The sequence below is a fragment of the Ictidomys tridecemlineatus genome, chromosome 13 (genome assembly GCF_052094955.1).
Source record: "Ictidomys tridecemlineatus isolate mIctTri1 chromosome 13, mIctTri1.hap1, whole genome shotgun sequence".
Classification (NCBI taxonomy): domain Eukaryota; kingdom Metazoa; phylum Chordata; class Mammalia; order Rodentia; family Sciuridae; genus Ictidomys; species Ictidomys tridecemlineatus.
Genome location: NC_135489.1, coordinates 2,280,977 through 2,298,206, shown reverse-complemented (window position 1 = coordinate 2,298,206; position 17,230 = coordinate 2,280,977). Strand labels below are relative to the sequence as shown.

The window sequence follows — 17,230 nt, the reverse complement described above, 5'->3', positions numbered from 1 at the left end:
TTCTGTAGAGATGCAGTAAGGGAAGATATAGATAATTGCTTCCTTTTTGGCAGGATCCTAGAGTAAATTTTCTTTATTATCAGCACATCACTAACAACCTAGTAATTAATTATTTTCTTCAATTATTATATAATAATGCTACTTTAAAGTCATTTAAGTTTAAATCATTGTTGGACTGCTCAAAGTATTTTATTCATCCTTGTCACTTCCTGAAGCATAATTCTTGCGTTGTTTCCCCATCCTTTGTAGGATCAGTTACAATGGCCTGATTGCATACATTTACAAAACGATATCCACAGTAATTAGAAGAAATTTGAATGGAGAGAAGTGCAATCTCAAAAAATTTTTTTTTGTAGTTGTAGAAGGATGAAATGCCATTATTTTATTTGTATATGGTGCTAAGGATTGAACCCAGCGCCTCACACATTGCTGGGCACTCTGCCTCTGAGCTACAGCCTCAGCCCGAGAAATGCAATTTTTTTTTCCTTTTAATTTGGAAGTAACCACTTATGTTCATTGACAGATTAAACTCACTTTTTCATGTTTGGACAGTTTGTTTGGAGGGACAATAAATACTAGCAAAAATCATTTAAGGAAGTGATATATTATGGAACTGCATGTGGATACATGACTGGAGCCTGTGCCAGGCTGAGGGCCACTGGCATGGCTGCTGAGCACTGGCTTTGTACCACAGTGCATCTTCTGCAACGATCCCAGCAGAGTGGGTTTTGGCATGGTCTCCCAGGCTACTGCAGCCTGTCCCCAGCACCCTGCAGGGAAGGTGGACTTACCTGCAGCTTGTGTGGGCCAGTGCCAGCTAGCTGCAATGGAGCAGCAGTAGCAATAGCACCAGCAATCCCCCAGCAGGTGAGGTGCATTACTAAAGATTACCCAAATACAGTTAACTCAGTGTTTTTCTTTTTGGTATGAGGGGCTGAACTCAGGAACATTCTACCTCTATGCCCCATACCCAGCCCTTTTAAAAAATGTTTTGAGCAACGTCTTGCTAAATTGCCCAGACTGGCCTTGAACTTGTGATCTCCTGCCTCAGACTCCCCAGAAGCTGGACTACAGTGCACACCACTGTGGTCAGTTCAGATCCTTAGTCTTTTTTTTTTTTTTTGCGGTGGGTTTGTGCTGTCCTGTATTTTAGCCTGTTTCCTGGCACACACGCAGGGCAATTCAAGATCAACTGTGCCCGTAGATCACACTGAACAGAGGACGTAGTGTCTTCATTTAAAACTCCTGAGTCTTTGTTCTGTTTAGTGGTATGCTGAAGCACAGTCTGTCCTTGAGTTCTCTCCTGGCCCTGTTGCAGGTTGAAGTCATTCTGTTCCTTCGAGGTTTAGGGAACAGGTGGCTCAAAGGCCAGCTGTTGAAGCCACATGGGTATAGAGTTCATTTGTCTTAAAAATTGCGTTGTTTCCCCGTCCTTTTCTAGTCTTTCTCTTCCAATAAAGATGATTTTTATCCATTCAAATCTGGAAAGTGGTTATTTTTTGAGATGTGAAAATAATGTTTGCTAGGAGGGAAGAATGTGTATCTATTGACTGTTCAGGTGCCAGGTCTTTTAGGGAGCAGTGGCTTGGCAGTGTCTGTCCCGCTCACAGCTGCATTTCTTCTTCCAGAACCTCATCTGCTCGGAGTGTGGGGATGAGTTCACGCTGCAGAGCCAGCTGGCCATCCACCTGGAAGAGCACCGGCGGGAGCTGGCGAACACCCGTAGCCACACCTGCAAGTCCTGCAAGGAGGAGTTCGAGACCTCAGCAGAGCTGAAGGACCATGTGAAGACTCACTATAAAGTTAGGTATGGACTATCCTTTGAGCTTGGTAGAATTCTGAACCTGGCCTTCTTTGCCATGATGGATGAGAAGTACATACTGTGCCCCAAGTGAGACCACATGACGGTGTGGCACCAGACCACTGCTCCGCACACCTGGTTCAGGTCCACAGTAGTGCAGGTCACTGGGAAGGTCAGTGGGAGGTGCCAGCCATCGTGTAAAAGCTGTAGAACAGGTCCGGCTCTGCGTTTGTGGGCTGATCTGCTGCTTTTACGATGCATTCGCTACTATTAGCGTGTTACTCAGATGAGGCTTAGCATTGGTGTTTTTGATGTTTCTTCTAAAGGTTTTGGAGGTGACTGGGGATGTCCAGGTGGTAATTACACCTAGGTAGCCCTAGCTTCTAGGTCTTTGCAGATTGAGGGATGAACCAGGCAGCTGAGGCTGTGTCCTCAGGGAGCTGTCCTTTAGTAGGACCACGTGAAGGGGTCAGTCAAGGTGAGAGCCTGATCAGAGTGAGGCAGCTCTTTGACCCGGGTCTCCTAAGGAGGGTGTTTGAAGGAACGGGCAGGACCACACAAAGGGCAGCCAGCCTGCCGGGAAGGCGTGCAGAATCCTAGCCTGAGCTTCCTGGGTTGAGAGCAGGAAGGCGGCCAGGGTGGTGCGTGCCCCTGCAGAGGGCAGGCATGGGGGTGTGAGGGAGGCCACTGTCCCAGGAGTCAGGGGTCTCATCCCTGAGGGTAGCCCTTAGAAGACTTTACCCACAGGCCAAGGCTGACCAGGCCACTGGGAAAGGACAGTGCTGTTGTGATGAGAAGGTGGCTGGAAGTTGAGAGGGGTGTTTCATAATAAAGCCAGTGACTTGGAGAGGGTCTTGAAGGATCCATCGTGACTTCTGGGTTTCAAATCTGTGCACTTAGGAGCCTCTGGGTCCTGATGTGGAAAGGGGCAGGTTGGAAAGAATCAGAGTACTTTGTTGGATGGGTCAGGCTGGAGCTTCTGGCTAGCCAGTCACGAGGCTAGGCCAACAGAGCCACCGTCCAGGGCTGGAGTTCAGAGGGGTGGCTAGCTTGTGGGAGTTTCAGGTGGAAATCATCAGAGTCCATACACTAGGAAAGCAAACAGACTGCAGGAGGTGGCGTGCAGTTAGTGTCTCCATGGAAATCATACCTGCCAGTGTCTCCATATTTGACCATGGCAGGCAGAGCCCATGCCTGCCAACTGCAGCGTCCGGACCTGCAAAAACCACATTTCTCTTTTCAATAGAAAATAGAAAAAATGAAGTTCATGATACTGAATTCACAAAACTAGGGTGTGTGTGGGCATGACTGACCTCTAGAACCTGTTTGCATGACCTGCCCGCTGGCCGCCTGGCAAGTGTTTTCACTGTGAACCTGTAATGTAAAGGAGATAATCTAATGAGCACCTTCCTCTGTCACACTAGGGTGTCTGGAACCAGGTCTTATAACCGGAATGTTGACAGGAGTGGATTCACATATTCATGTCCACACTGTGGAAAGACATTTCAAAAGCCAAGTCAGCTAACGCGACATATAAGGATACACACAGGTATGAGAAACACTTGTTTGGGATGATGTCTTATGTGGCTTGGAGGAAAGAAAATGCCCCCAGAGATGGCTCAGCTTGTAATCTAGCCCTGGCTCATCCATGGCCTGCTGTCTAATTTTGGTGAAATTACCTAATTTTTCTCTGACTTAATTTTCTTATGTGAAAAATGTGGACATAACATCTGTCATGTAATTTTCCTAACTTATAAATGGGAAAAGCTACCTGAAGTGCTCAGAGAAAGTACTTGGTAAATCGTGGCTGCCATTAGCTGGGAGTTGATGTTATTACTGTTATCTTTGGTGTGATATTTATTAACTTACTTAATTCAGGAATATCTGTTATGTGTCAGGTGTGACACTGGACCAATGGGGCGTAGCTCACTGTGGGAGTGCTTAGCATGCACAAGGTCCTGGGTTCAGTCCCCAGGACTGTAGGGTAAAAATAAAATATGAAAGATATCCGAGGTATGCTGTTAAGTGTGAATTAACCAAGAGCGTGCCGAGCGCTGGGTCTTCTTACTATGATAACTCTGCCTTTGCCAACCAGGCCATAAAATATCAGAGTAATGAAAACGTTTCTCCATGTCTTGCTCATTTGCTAGCTTTGCTTGAGCATTCAAACCTGAGCATAGCATTCACAGCCAAACACTCCACTGTTGGGTGAGACAGAGTCAGTGGGGAGACAGAGACAGTGGGTAAGACACAGTGGGTAAGACGGAGTCAGTGGGTGAGACAGAGTCAGTGGGTGAGACACAGTCAGTGGGAAGACCAGGACAAGCCTGTGGATACTTAACGTGAGTGGGCAGAGTAGCCCTTTGCTGTCCTTCTTGGAGCGCCCTTCACAGTGCCAGAGTACGGCCCTTATACCTGCCTAGGGGCTGTTGTTTGGGTTACTTCTTCCCTCCCCAGGGTTTTAGCGAGCGCCTGTTGTGTCTTGGAACAGTTCAGATGTTAGAGCTTGTTTATGTGGGGACCAAGTGGGTATTTTCAGAGTAGCAGCTTGTGTTTATCCTGTAGTGCAAGGGGGAGAGAAAGTAAGTCTTTGGAATGGTAGGTAGTGCATTTGTATTTGTAGAAATTAAATTTTATTTTATCTCTCTTAAAGTTTTAATTAACAAAAAATAGTTTGAAAGTGTTATATACCTTCCACAGAGTGGAGCCTGGTGGAATCCTCATGCCACCCTCAGATGCCTTCAACAGTGCAGTGTCTGCCCCTTTCAGATTTCCTTCATCAGTATCCTCACACAGAGGTCCACGCACATGCCTGTCCACACCTTCACCACACATATGCTCTTCCTGTCCTCTGGCCTGCCTGGAGGACTGGGGGGCAGCATGTCCATCCTCTGGCAGGCTCAGGTCGGCCCACTTCCTCCGCTCACCCAGGCTGGCCCTGGAAGGAGGTGGTGGTGATCACTGCTCTTGAGGTCTCAGGGAAGGACAAGGTGGTCTGGGCTTGCTATCTGCAGTGGTGTGCCTCCGGGTGCCTGCGATGGGATGCCGTGGCCTCGTGGTAGACTGCTGCTTGGGCCTGGGGGTCCCGCCCAAGTCCCATCCTGTGAAGGTGGGGAGCCTCTCAGCAGTTAGACCTGGAACAGGAAGGATGTCTTCACCAAGTTTGCCTGTGACCACCAGGTTCACCCGTGGCCAGCACCCGGTTCCTAGCTGCCGCCCCTCGTCCCCAGCATGTCCCCGGGTGGGGGTAGGCTGCCTCCTGTCCCAGCCTTACCTCTAAGGTTGTGCTGTCTCATTTAGTTACCTAATTAACCCTGAGACTTGCTCAGAGTAGCAGAGTCCTCTGGTGTTATTTCTTCTTTTTCTGTGTGTGTGTGTGTGCGCGCACACGTGCGCGCGCGTGTACACGCGCTCACACTAGGGATTTAACCCACGGTGCTTAGCTACTGACCCTACATTCCCAGCCCTTTTTTATTTTTTGTTTAGAGAGAGGGTCTTGTTAAGTTGCTTATGGGCCTCAGTAATTCATGAGGTTGGCTTTGAATTTGCAGTCCTCTTGCCTCAGCCTCCTGAGCAGCTGGAATTACAGGCGTGTGCCACTGCACACAGCTCTCTGACGTTATTTCTGAATTAGCTCTTCTATACTTACTAGGGAATGAGTCCTTAGTGAGATCTGAAATTAAACTAGTTTGCAACTGGTTTTAACCGACCCCATTTTCCCTTTTCATTCATTCTTCAGAGAATGTTTGTTGAGTGTTAATCTGTGTCAGGTACTGTTCTAGGAACTGAAGGTGGAGTCCTGTGCAAAACAGACAAAGCCTGGGCTTTCCTGGAGCATGTATTGTAGCAAAGGAAGATGGATAAGAATAGGATGTGAAGAGCCATGTGCTGGGGGTGGGGTGAGGAAGGGGGAGGGGTTCGGCATTCCCAGGACAGCGTTCCAAGAAGCTGGAAAGCCATCCCTGAGAAGGTGATTTTGTACCAGGGCCAAAGAACATGAGGGAGTGAGCCTGTGAGTCCTGGGATGGACGCTCCAGGCCAAATCTCAGGTCAAGACTGGAGCTGCCTGTTACGCTGGGGTATCAGCCAGATTGAGGGACTGAGGAGTGAGCGGCAGGCATTGGACCCCAGCCAGTTAGCCCTGGCTCAGTTCTAGAAAGGGCTCCTCCGTCTGCTGAGCTGAGGGCAGCCCCTGCAGGCCACGGAGCAGCAGTGCATCCATGGGGCTGTGCAGGGGGCAGAACCAGAAGAAGTTGCTGGCAGGGAGTGTGGGCCCAAGAGGATCCTCAGGCAGGATGCCAGGCCCCGGGAGGATGGCCTTGGTCGGAGGGTTGCCTTGGAGCTTTTGGGCGATGGTCAGAGGTTCTGTTTGGGACGTGTTACACTTTGATATATTGAAAAGACAGTTGTGTGTCTGAGTGTAGAATTTTGGGAAGCAGTTTTGGCTGGAGAGAGAGGTTTGGGGACTCGATTTTAGGCAGCTTGTGTGTGTCTCTTTGCAGTCCTAAGATGCTCACACAGTGGTCCTTTTTCTCCCCATCTAGGTGAAAGGCCGTTTAAATGCAGTGAGTGTGGGAAAGCTTTCAACCAGAAGGGGGCGTTGCAGACCCACATGATCAAGCATACGGGCGAGAAGCCCCATGCCTGTGCCTTTTGCCCTGCTGCCTTTTCTCAGAAGGGGAATCTCCAGTCCCACGTGCAGAGAGTTCACTCAGAGGTGAGCATGCATCTGGGCGTTGCACAGCCTGCGGAGATACCTTGCCTTAAGGTGGACCATTGTTTAGAAATGCAGAGTGAGTTTGTGCTGAGCAACTGTTTTAGAAGAAATGTGTGTTGGAACTTTTTGGATAAATAGGTAAAAATGTATGTGGAACCTTAGGTGGATAAGTGTCTGAAAACAGTCATAATACCTTTGTTAGTTAAGATCTATTAGCCAAACAATGTCTGTCATCCTTTTAGTGAACGCGAAATACAGATACAGTAAGTTAAGAATCTGAAAGACAAAATATAAAGTTGAGAGGAAGAAAGCAGTGTTCCTGTTGCTGACATCCCTTAACGTGAGCGTGGCCTGCGGCCTGCAGAGGCTCTCCAGCCTGTGCTGCTGGCTCTGCCTTTCTGCATGTTCCATCCACTGTGACTACGTCCCCCTTGTCTTTGGCTCCCAGTGATTTGCAGATTCTCTGGCATTACTTTTGTTAAGTAGGATAACCTTTGCTCTTACTAATTGTCATGATCTGGTCTCTTATTACTGTAGAATATAAAGAAATATTTAAGCAACACAAATACTTTTGTTATGGATGAATTTAGTCCACGAAACATCTTGAACAATGAAAACGACTATATTTTTAAAAGTAAATATTTATCTTTTTAATTTTTCCTTGGAGTTAAACCATAAGCACCTCTTAAATGACTAGGGAGTTAATAAAAACATAATAAAACAAAGGTAGAAATTGTCTTTGATTATAGAATAGCAGAATAAAATCTAAAATGAAGAAAATGGAATTTTAAGTTTAAAAACCCTATATACTTCACGTAGTTTTATAATCACATTAAAAATATGATTTTATAATCACAAAAAATAATAACAAATTATTTTTAAAACATGATTTATTGAATTCCAAAATCAATAAATTATTTTTTAAAAACCTTTGTTATCCAAGGCCTAGAGGCAGTAGAAGGGCGTGTGACGACGGCCTGGGTTGGCCCGGGAAGCCTGGCCTGGGAGTTTTCTGGGGTCTGGAGTCCTCCTCTTGTGTTGCTGGGGATCGCTATTGTCTGTGGCTTGGGGGATGCCTCCCTAGAGCTCGGGACAGTGCTGAAGGATGCCCTGTGCCCCTCATATAGAGAGCCCTGCAGTGGGCAGGGACTGGCCTGTGCCTCTTGAGGATGCCCTGAGCCCTGTGCTGGGGTGGGCTGTTCCAGAGTGGCCTCTGCAGAGTGTGACTGTTATCCAGTCCTTAAATTTGGTTCTTAGTGAGGTGCCAGAAATAGAGTGGAGGTTCTTCCTCACGTTCAGCTGGGCCAGTGAGTTTTCAAGCAAGCCTTCCTCACTAATGGTAACTCACGGGGGTTTTAGTAATAGTGAATATTTTGGATGCTTTCTCTATTCACAGGCGTTCTTATTTTTATTACTCTCTATGGTCTGTTTCTAGCTTTACTGTTGTTCTAAAAATTAGTCCTTGATAATGAATATCAAAATTGGTGATGAAAAACGTACACATTGTGGTCCTTCTTCTCAACCTGCATCTAAGGCCCTCAAAAACTCGTTTTTCAGTCATGTTTCTCTCTAACCTTCATTATTGAACATTATGTTCAGCTGTTTAAGAAACTGAAAACATGTTAGATGTTTTATCTTTTATTAAATTACAATAAATGAAAAGTATGTTTCTTAACTTGAGCCATTTCTCATGTACAAAGACTACAATTTCAGTTAATCTCAATATTAAAGAGTTGGGTCATTGATTCTATAGCTGTCTACTTCAAAAGAAAGAATAATGTTGAAGGCTTGTTTTATCATTTTGAATGGGATAATAAATTATGACTTGCTATAATTTAAATATACTTTTCAAAACAACTTTTTCTCTTATTCTGTAAGGTCAAGAGTGGTCCTACCTACAACTGCACAGCATGTAGCTGTGTATTTAAGAGCCTCGGCAGCTTGAATACGCACATCAGTAAGATGCACATGGGGGGACCCCCGAATCCCACAAGCTCTGCGGAGACTGCACACGTCATTACGGTAAGTTTAGGGACTTGGTAATCAGGGGATTATTTATTTATTTATTTATTTAACTAAAATCTGTTATTTTAAGTATAACCTTTAACATTGAACATTGAAATTTGTATTAGTACCAGAAAGGGTCTGTGGAGGTTTTTCTCTGGAGATAAGGTGTTGCTTTTTTTGTTAATCAGTGAAAGTCAATCTTTTTAAACTTCAGAATAATAGTAGATGATGCCATCTGAACTCATTAGAGTGAGATAAAATGTCAGTTATTCATGGAATTACGACTCCTACCCTCAGTGTGATTGATAATTATTGAATATTGTTTATCTTTGCATTCTAATTTAAGAGTTGATTAGCATGCATAGACAGAATGTCTCTCTTTCTAACGTCAGGGTTCTACTAGATGTTAGTGCTCTTGAGGACAGTGTGTGTGACTGTTTCTTCTGTTGAAGTTGGAAAGCTGTTTCTCCTGACCGAATTGCATTCCAGGCCACGCTGTTTCAGACCTTGCCTCTGCAGCAGACGGACAACCAGGCCTCCGCAGCCTCAAGCCAGCAGAACTCGCAGGCCGTGACGGATGTCATCCAGCAGCTTCTGGAACTCTCAGAGCCAGGGCCTGTGGAGTCCCACCAGTCCCCACAGCCCGGGCAGCAGCTGAGCATCACAGTGGGCATCAACCAGGACATTCTACAGGTGAAGCACGTTTGCCTGCCTGCCTGAGGTTTCCACCTGAGTGCTGTCAGAAACTAGGGTCACGGTGCCAGGTGGGCAGGCAGCTTGCCTGAGTGAAGGCACCTGGCTGCACGTGGGCACTGGAGGAGGAGACAGTGAGAAGTGCACGCTGTTTTGAGCCCATGGACAGTGTAGAATTCAGATGATCCACTCATTGATACATTGAAAACATTGAAAACCCTGTTTTTTTGCTCTGAAAGAGTAAAAGTGGTCCTCCTCCTCCTCCTCTTCTGTTAAGCCAGCTTCTTCCCTGTACCTGGTGGGGAGAAGTGGGCCAAGGTGATAGGGAACCTGAGGATACCACCTGAGTGTCCTCATGCCCTGAGGTAGAGCCCCAGGCCTGCTCAGAGACCACCTGGGTTGTCTGAGGTAAGCTTCTGAAAGTCGGTCGATGGATGATGTTATTTCTCTTTAATTAAGAGATGTGACTGCTGGTGGGTAGGGGTGAGGTGTCAGAAATCAAAAGGGACATTACAGTCTGTGAGAGTTGGAGGCCTCTGGTGACTAAGTGCTTGAGTTGTGGGATGAGTTCTCAGAGTGCAGCTAGACTCTGGGTGAGCTGTGTGGCACTGGGATTGAGTGGCGGCAGGTGTGGCTGCCGCCGTCTAACCTTCTAGTTCTCTTCTGTCCCAGCAAGCCTTAGAAAACAGTGGGCTGTCTTCACTTCCAGTTGCAGCTCCGCCCAGCGACTGCAGCCACACCAAGACGTCCACAGGGCCAACCGGGAGCCCCGATGCTGCCAGCGCGTCCCCCGGGCAAGCAGACCCCACGGACCCGGGGCCAGAGAAAGGGCCAGAAAGCCCGGAGAAGTTGGAAAAAAAAGAGAAAAAAGCTATAAAGAAGAAGTCTCCGTTTCTGCCTGGTAATTCTGTAGGCTTTTCTTTGAGGAGCGTGGGGGAGCATGTGCTTGCGTTAGGGGAGTTGTGCCCTTCCCCTCTGGAGGTGGCTTGCTCGAGCCGTTTCAGATCTAGCTGTGGTCAGTCAGTACTGAAAATGGGAGAGGGTGGAACCCAGGCGACCTCTTCTCCTGCCTTTGGTTTCCGGAGCTTGAGCTCAGGGCTGCCTGTTCTCTGCCGCCATAAGCTCCTGAGACTCAGACTCATTGCTCCCATGGCTCTGGCCTGCTGCTCCCTTGTCCTGAGCTCCTGACAGGCGCGTCCTCCTCATTACCCCAGTGCTGCCCCAGCCCTCGTCCACTTGAGCCCTCCTGCCACCTCCCTTGTTGGCTTGGTCCTCGGTCGCCTGTCTCTGGGCCACAGGCTCCCCTCCACTGTTCTGGCTGTCACCTTTAGTGATGTGGATTGCTGCTGTCTGCAGACACTTCTTCATTTACCAAACACCCCGCTTCTGAGGTTTTTTGACCCTAGAATAAATATCTTACTCTTCGTCTTTTTTTTGTACCCTGATGGTCTCTCCAGGCCAGCCTCAGTGCTACCCCTCCACACGCCACCTCTGGAAGCCCTACACAATGCCTCGCTAAACACTGGTGGTGGCAATGCTTGCCTTCTCCCTGGGGGTCTCTGTAGAGGTGCAGCTGCGTGCCCCTTGTAGATGACCAGCCCTCTCTGTCCTGGAGTCAGTCTTTCGTCTCTGATGCTCAGGGCGCTGTTGCACAGGAGCAGGCACTTGTGGGAGTCCTGAACTGTGCAGACCTCGTCAATGCCCTGAGCAGTGCATGCTTTCTTGCTGCCAAGTGTGGGGCAACTGGGTGGCATTTCTTTTCCAGAGCACATTTCCTCATTGGTGACATGACTTGGAAGCCTTTTCTTGCCCCGCATGCCCCTTGATCTGGCCTACTGCTCGCAAGTGAAAAAGGGTTTCTTGGATTCAGAGGGGAAAGGTGGGGAGAGAGTGTCTCTGTGCACGTGATCAGCTGAAGTGTAGCCCTACAGTCACGGGTGTCTGTGCCAGAGGGCTATGCAAACACACAGCCTGTGTGGTACCTCTCGTGAGGTACTGCTGACTCTTGTTGTTGTGCCAAATTAAAGAGGTTCTGTGGGAGAGATGGGGCACACCTGTAATCCCAGTGACTGGCGAGGCTGAGACAGGAGAATTGCAAGTTTGAGGAGAGCCTGGACAACTCAGCAAGACCATATCTCAAAATAAAAAAGGGCTGGGGACATGACGATGTGGCTCAGTGGAAAGGTACCCCTGGGTTAAATACCAAATACCCCCAGAAAGATGCTCTTGCCTGGATGTAGGCCACTGAGTGGGGAGTAGTCTTTCCTGAAGGCCGGACTTCCCTTCCTACAAATGCCAAATAGCAGTGGCGCCACAGGTGCCAAGGTGAGCCTCACCGAGAGGCCCCTCCTGCCCACAGTGCTGGAGGCGGTTTTCTCTCCCGCACCTGTCTAACCTCGTTTCCAAAATGCTTCAGTAAGTTAAGTGCACAGAGTTCTAACAAGTGGGAGCTCTTCTATTAATTTACACGTGATTCAAAACACGTTAAAAAAAAAAAATTTCTGGTTTTAAATCTGATAACTGAGGTGAGATGACTGATGGTTTCCAGTTTCTACGTGAAGGTGTTCTTGTTTAAAACTTCCGGGATCAGTTCACCTTCAATATAGGAGTTTTGTCTGGAAATGCCTTGCCACGATGGAATACCCAGGAGGACACGTGCAAGACTGTTCTTGTCTCTGAAGTTGTAGTGTTTTCTTAACAGCTTGTAATTATTCTTGATTACATTCCCAGATTGAATGGACTCTACTACATAAAGTCACTGTTTTTAGATTTATTGTTTTTTCAGAACAATTTTCTCATAGAATTTCCTTGCTATATTAAGAGGTCTGTATATTATTTGAAAATTTAACAAATTTTAACTATCAGCTGACTTACAATAGGTAGCTCATGGTGAATTTTTAGTGACATTTGGAGTTTACTGCAGAACAGTATTGACCATCTAGGAATCACGGTGAGAGGGGTCTAGTGGGAAGCTGGTGATTATTCTTGCAAGTGTAAGAATGGTGTGTTGTAGCCATTCTATGTGGAAACTCATCAGAACATGGGTACTCTGGTCTTTTTAGATCAGCATGGTTTTGCTCCATGTTTTTTGATGTCTTGGGGTCGTTGCTATGAGCTTTGGTCATTGAAGAGTGCTGTCACAGGCTGTTGACCTTGCAGCACATGGCCCCAGCATGCTGCCACTTTCAGGATCACCTGCTTTTAAAAGTAGTCATCCTTGGCAAACGGGGGGTTCTGATTCCTTAGTCCCACAGGTACCAAAATCTAAGGGCGCCCAAATCCCTTATGTAGGACAGCCTAGTGTTTGCATATCACCTGTGTATGTCCTATTGTGCACTTAGGCCATCTTTAGGTTATTTATAATACCAACACAATGTAAATATGGTGTAAATACTTGTATACTGTATTATTTAGGGGATAATGACAAGAAAAATGTCTGTATGTGTTCAGTGCGGGTATAATTTTTCCCCAGAACATTTTTGCTCTTGGTTTAAAAGCCAGTTGTATACTTACTATCCCTGAGGCAGCCCTTCCCTGCTAAGGTTGAGTCTTGTTCTGGCTCAGTTCTGTTCCACTTACCTTTTAGCTTAGGTTACTGTTAAAGCACACTACCCATCATTCTCTTAAAATCCGTATGACAGAGCTTATCTTTCATCCTCTTCAGGATTAACTTGGTCTTTATCCAAGAATGTATTTTTCCTCCTGTTGATACCGTTTGGTTTCTTAAAGTCTTGTAAATCTTTCATTACATTTGGCCTAATCTCTTCCATTGCTGTGAGTCATCTTCAGGTTGCATTTCCTGTCTGTATGGAAAGGTGATTGACTTTCATATACTGATTGTGAATTCAGAAACCTCTTGACTTCTGTTGATGGTGGCGATCATCCGAAGGTTGTCGGGCTTTCCATGTGGACACTGGTGATTTCTCCTCTTGCTGGGCTAGCTGGCCTCTTGTGGAGGCAGTGCTGACAGGTCTGCTTCCTTCTGTGGGGGGCCAGGAGGCCTCCACGTGCAAGCTTGCACCTGGCTTTCTGTGATGGGCTTCTCAGGTGCCTTCCGCTTCCGGAGATTCTCACCTTTGTCAGTTTGCCAGGAGGTCAGTTTTTTCTTCAAGACTGTGAATATTATCAAATACTTTCTTTTTCTCTGTTGCTTTCTCCTGTTGTTTTCATCTGTAACGTGTGAAGTATGGTAGTTAATTTATGAATGTAAAACAAACCACATGTTCCATCTGGGCTGTGATCTTTTTGCCTTCTTTCTCTTTTTGTCCTTTTTTTTAAGGAATTATTGGATTTGCTCAGCTGTTTTTTTTTTATTTTCAATTTTGCTATATAAAACTTTATGTACATTTTTGTAAAAATTGTATATTACCAGTACTCATTTTAATTAAATTTGTTCCATTGTAGAATACACACTGGCATTGAGACAATTTAGATAAATCTGATTGTAACTAGGTGTGTGATGCGTGCCTATAATTACAGGCACTTGGGAGGCTGAGGCAGGGAATCATAGTTTGAGCCCAGCTTGATGAGGCCCTACCTCAAAATAAAAAAATAAAAAGGACTGGAGATGTAGTTCAGTGAGTAGAGTGTCCCTATGTTCAATCCTCAGTACCCCATCCCGCCCCCAAGAAAAAAATTGATATTTTTAGTTTTGATAGTTGTATTTTATCTAAAATTGTCCATATACATAAAAGAAAGTGAAACTTTCATGAAAAATATGTACAGTATTTTTGACTGATATGTCTTTATGAAGGACACGACTTAAAGTTTCAGATAAAGTAATTAAGAGGGCAGGATGTCTGTGCTGTGTTGGTGCTAGGGATTTAACCCACCCCTTGGACGTGCTAGACAAGTGCTCTGTGACTGAGCTGCACCTCACCCTTCATGACCTTTTTATGTACAACTTTTGAGTCATTAGGCAAGAAACTATTTTTTGTTGTCACCTATCTGTATTTAGGGGAAGTTATGCACATTTTATTGGAGATTCTCAATAAATCATTGCAATAACCTTGAAATAGTGTTAAAAAATTCCTGATTATAAATTAGGCACTCCTATTTTCTCTCAGATATTCCCTGAGAGAATACTTTTAGTGACTTTCCGAAACTTTAGCCTGTCACGGCTGAAACACTTGAGAAATTCTGAGTTATGTGTATAGTGGTTTTCATAAAAGGACAGTGTCCTTGCTGATGGTGCTGGAGGACTTCAGGGCACCATGGAGGACCTGTGTCCTTGCTGATGGTGCTGGAGGACTTCTGGGCACCATGGAGGGCCTGTGTCCTTTCTGATGATGCTGGAGGACTTCTGGGCACCATGGAGGGCCTGTGTCCTTGCTGATGGTGCTTTAGGACTTCTGGGCACCATGGAGGGCCTGTGTCCTTGCTGATGGTGCTGGAGGACTTCTGGGCACCATGGAGGGCCTGTGTCCTTGCTGATGGTGCTGGAGGACTTCTGGGCACCATGGAGGGCCTATGTCCTTTCTGATGATGCTGGATGACTTCAGGGCACCATGGAGGACCTGGGTCCTTGCTGATGGTGCTGGATGCCTTCTGGGCCACCATGGAGGGCCTGTGTCCTTGCTGATGGTGCTGGAGGACTTCTGGGCACCTGGAGGGCCTGTGTTCTTTGTTATGATGCTGGATGACTTCTGAGCACCATGAAGGGCCTGTGTCCTTTGTGATGATGCTGGAGGACTTCTGGGCCACCACGGAGGGAGGACTTCTGGGCCACCGTGGAGGGCCTGTGTCCTTTCTGATGGTGCTGGAGGACTTCTGGGCACCTGGAGGGCCTGTGTCCTTTCTGATAATGCTGCATGACTTCAGGGCACCATGGAGGACCTGGGTCCTTGCTGATGGTGCTGGATGACTTCTGGGCACCTGGAGGGCCTGTGTCCTTTCTGATGGTGCTGGATGATTTCTGGGCCACCGTGGAGGGCCTGTGTCCTTGCTGATGGTGCTGGATGATTTCTGGGCCACCGTGGAGGGCCTGTGTCCTTTCTGATGGTGCTGGAGGACTTCTGGGCCACCATGGAAGGCCTTTGTCCTTGCTGATGGTGCTGGAGGACTTCTGGGCACCATGGAGGGCTTGTGTCCTTGCTGATGGTGCTGGAGGACTTCTGGGCCACCGTGGAGGGCCTGTATCCTTTCTGATGGTGCTGGAGGACTTCTGGGCCACCGTGGAGGGCCTGTATCCTTTCTGATGGTGCTGGAGGACTTCTGGGCCACCGTGGAGGGCCTGTGTCCTTTCTGATGATGCTGGATGACTTCAGGGCACGGTGGAGGGCCTGTGTCCTTGCTAATGGTGCTGGAGGACTTCTGGGCCACTGTGGAGGGCCTGTGTCCTTGCTGATGGTCCTGGATGACTTCTGGGCACCATGGAAGGCCTCTGTCCTTGCTGATGGTGCTGGAGGACTTCTGGGCACCATGGAGTGACTGTGTCCTTGCTGATGGTGCTGGGTGCACCCTGGACCATGATTGTGGAGGCTTGTTCTTAGTACTCCTGCATAGCCAGGTGAACCAGCACCATTGAACATCTGCCAGGTAAGAGGTTCACTTTAAAGGTATCAGGTGATGTGCTTGTGAACAGATCCCCTTGGCTCTCTGTACTTCCTGAGAATCCTGCCGATTTTGAGGGACAAACGCTTCTGTGCCCTTGGATCTGCATTTCCCACTGCTCCTTGCGTGATTGCAACCAGTCCTGGTTCTACACTCTCTACTCCTAATATGCTGTGACTTGCTCCTTCCTGCAGACACGTGAAGAAACGTTGAAGTTGCTCCTCTGGAGAATCTGCTTCTCATGGCAGCCACTGTAGCTCTCTTCGTGAGTCCGAGCACATGCTGACCGTGTGAAGCAGAGGGCTGAGCATCCGTGGCCATGGGGTGCTTGTGGTTCAGACATGGCCTGGTCTGGCCAATGAGAGGAGTGACCTCCTGAGGACCTCCTTCATCTTGGAGCATGTGTCTAAGCAGGTGCTTCTTGTAGCAGATAAACCTGCAAAGAGGGCATACGTGAACTCCAGTTTGCTTCTGTAGGACACATTGAGGCTGGCGAGACTATCTGGAGCAGTCCAGAGGAACCTGGGGTGAGCTGCTCCGAGGGGCTGGCTGGCCTGCTCGGCCTACCCAGGGGCCAGGTTGAGAGCATCTACTGGATGCCTGCCTTTTTTCACCTTGTGCCTACACGCTCTTCTAGAGAATTCTAGGCTTTTCCATTGCTGGATTCAGTAGTACCCTTAGGAATGCTTGTTTCCTTTCTGATGGGCATTTACTATCAGTAACTAGCCCCCAACTCTGTGAAAGTGGAGTTTTCATTCAACAAGGACTGGGAGCTGTTCTCAGTGGATATAGCTCCGGAAGTCAGTGTTCCATCAGAAGATCCAACAAGGAGCATGTGTTCACTGGGGCCAGCAAATATAGACAGCAGGTCCATGCACTGACGTGCCTGCACAGAAGTGTTGCTGCCCTGGGTGCTTCTGTCTGACAGTTTTGGCAACTGCAGCACCCTGATAGGAGCTGACTCCTGATGCTGGCAGAGTCTGAGCCATGCTAGCTGTCAAGCCATGTCTGGGGAAGGGGCTCCAGGAGGCACTCCAGGGTGTCGGCTCCGCATCCTGATGGACGTCCCGCTGTCAGGTGTGTTAGTGCTGTGTGCAGAACTGAGAACTCTGTGCACAGCTGGAAGCCGCCAGCCGACACCATTCCTCAAACACGCCTGCATCGCCACTGCTTTCCAAGGGTGCTTCTTCCCAGAAGTCAGGCTCTTCACAGCGGCCGACCTGCCATCCTCTGCCAGTGTTTGCTGATCTGAGAACACTGTAAGCTATTTCAGGTTATAAAGATAACGACAGCAAAGCCCAATGTCAGGGACAGAAACTCTGTGGTCATGAATGAGCTGCACTGTCATGACCACTTTTGTTTCTGAAGCATTCTTGGTGTCCCCTTCTGAAGAAATTTCGTCCCTCTATCACTCAGTGACTGTCCTTTTATTTACCAGCCTGGACTGTCAGGCCTTACCT

The 17,230-nt window shown here is 47.6% G+C and overlaps 1 protein-coding gene across 9 annotated transcripts in view; it reads left to right on the top strand.

The window, feature by feature from the left end:
- Window positions 1–17,230, top strand: part of Znf236 (zinc finger protein 236) — a 90,519-nt gene that overhangs the window by 15,915 nt on the left and 57,374 nt on the right. For all 9 annotated transcript variants that reach the window (XR_013429454.1, XR_013429455.1, XM_078029861.1 and 6 more), the window contains 6 exons: window positions 1,629–1,807; window positions 3,226–3,350; window positions 6,346–6,518; window positions 8,397–8,540; window positions 9,015–9,218; window positions 9,891–10,119. Coding sequence is in view for 7 of the 9 variants with exons in the window: in XM_078029861.1 (XP_077885987.1) it covers window positions 1,629–1,807; window positions 3,226–3,350; window positions 6,346–6,518; window positions 8,397–8,540; window positions 9,015–9,218; window positions 9,891–10,119 (1,054 nt within the window). In the remaining 2 variants the exon portion in view is untranslated. The remainder of the gene's footprint in view (window positions 1–1,628; window positions 1,808–3,225; window positions 3,351–6,345; window positions 6,519–8,396; window positions 8,541–9,014; window positions 9,219–9,890; window positions 10,120–17,230) is intronic.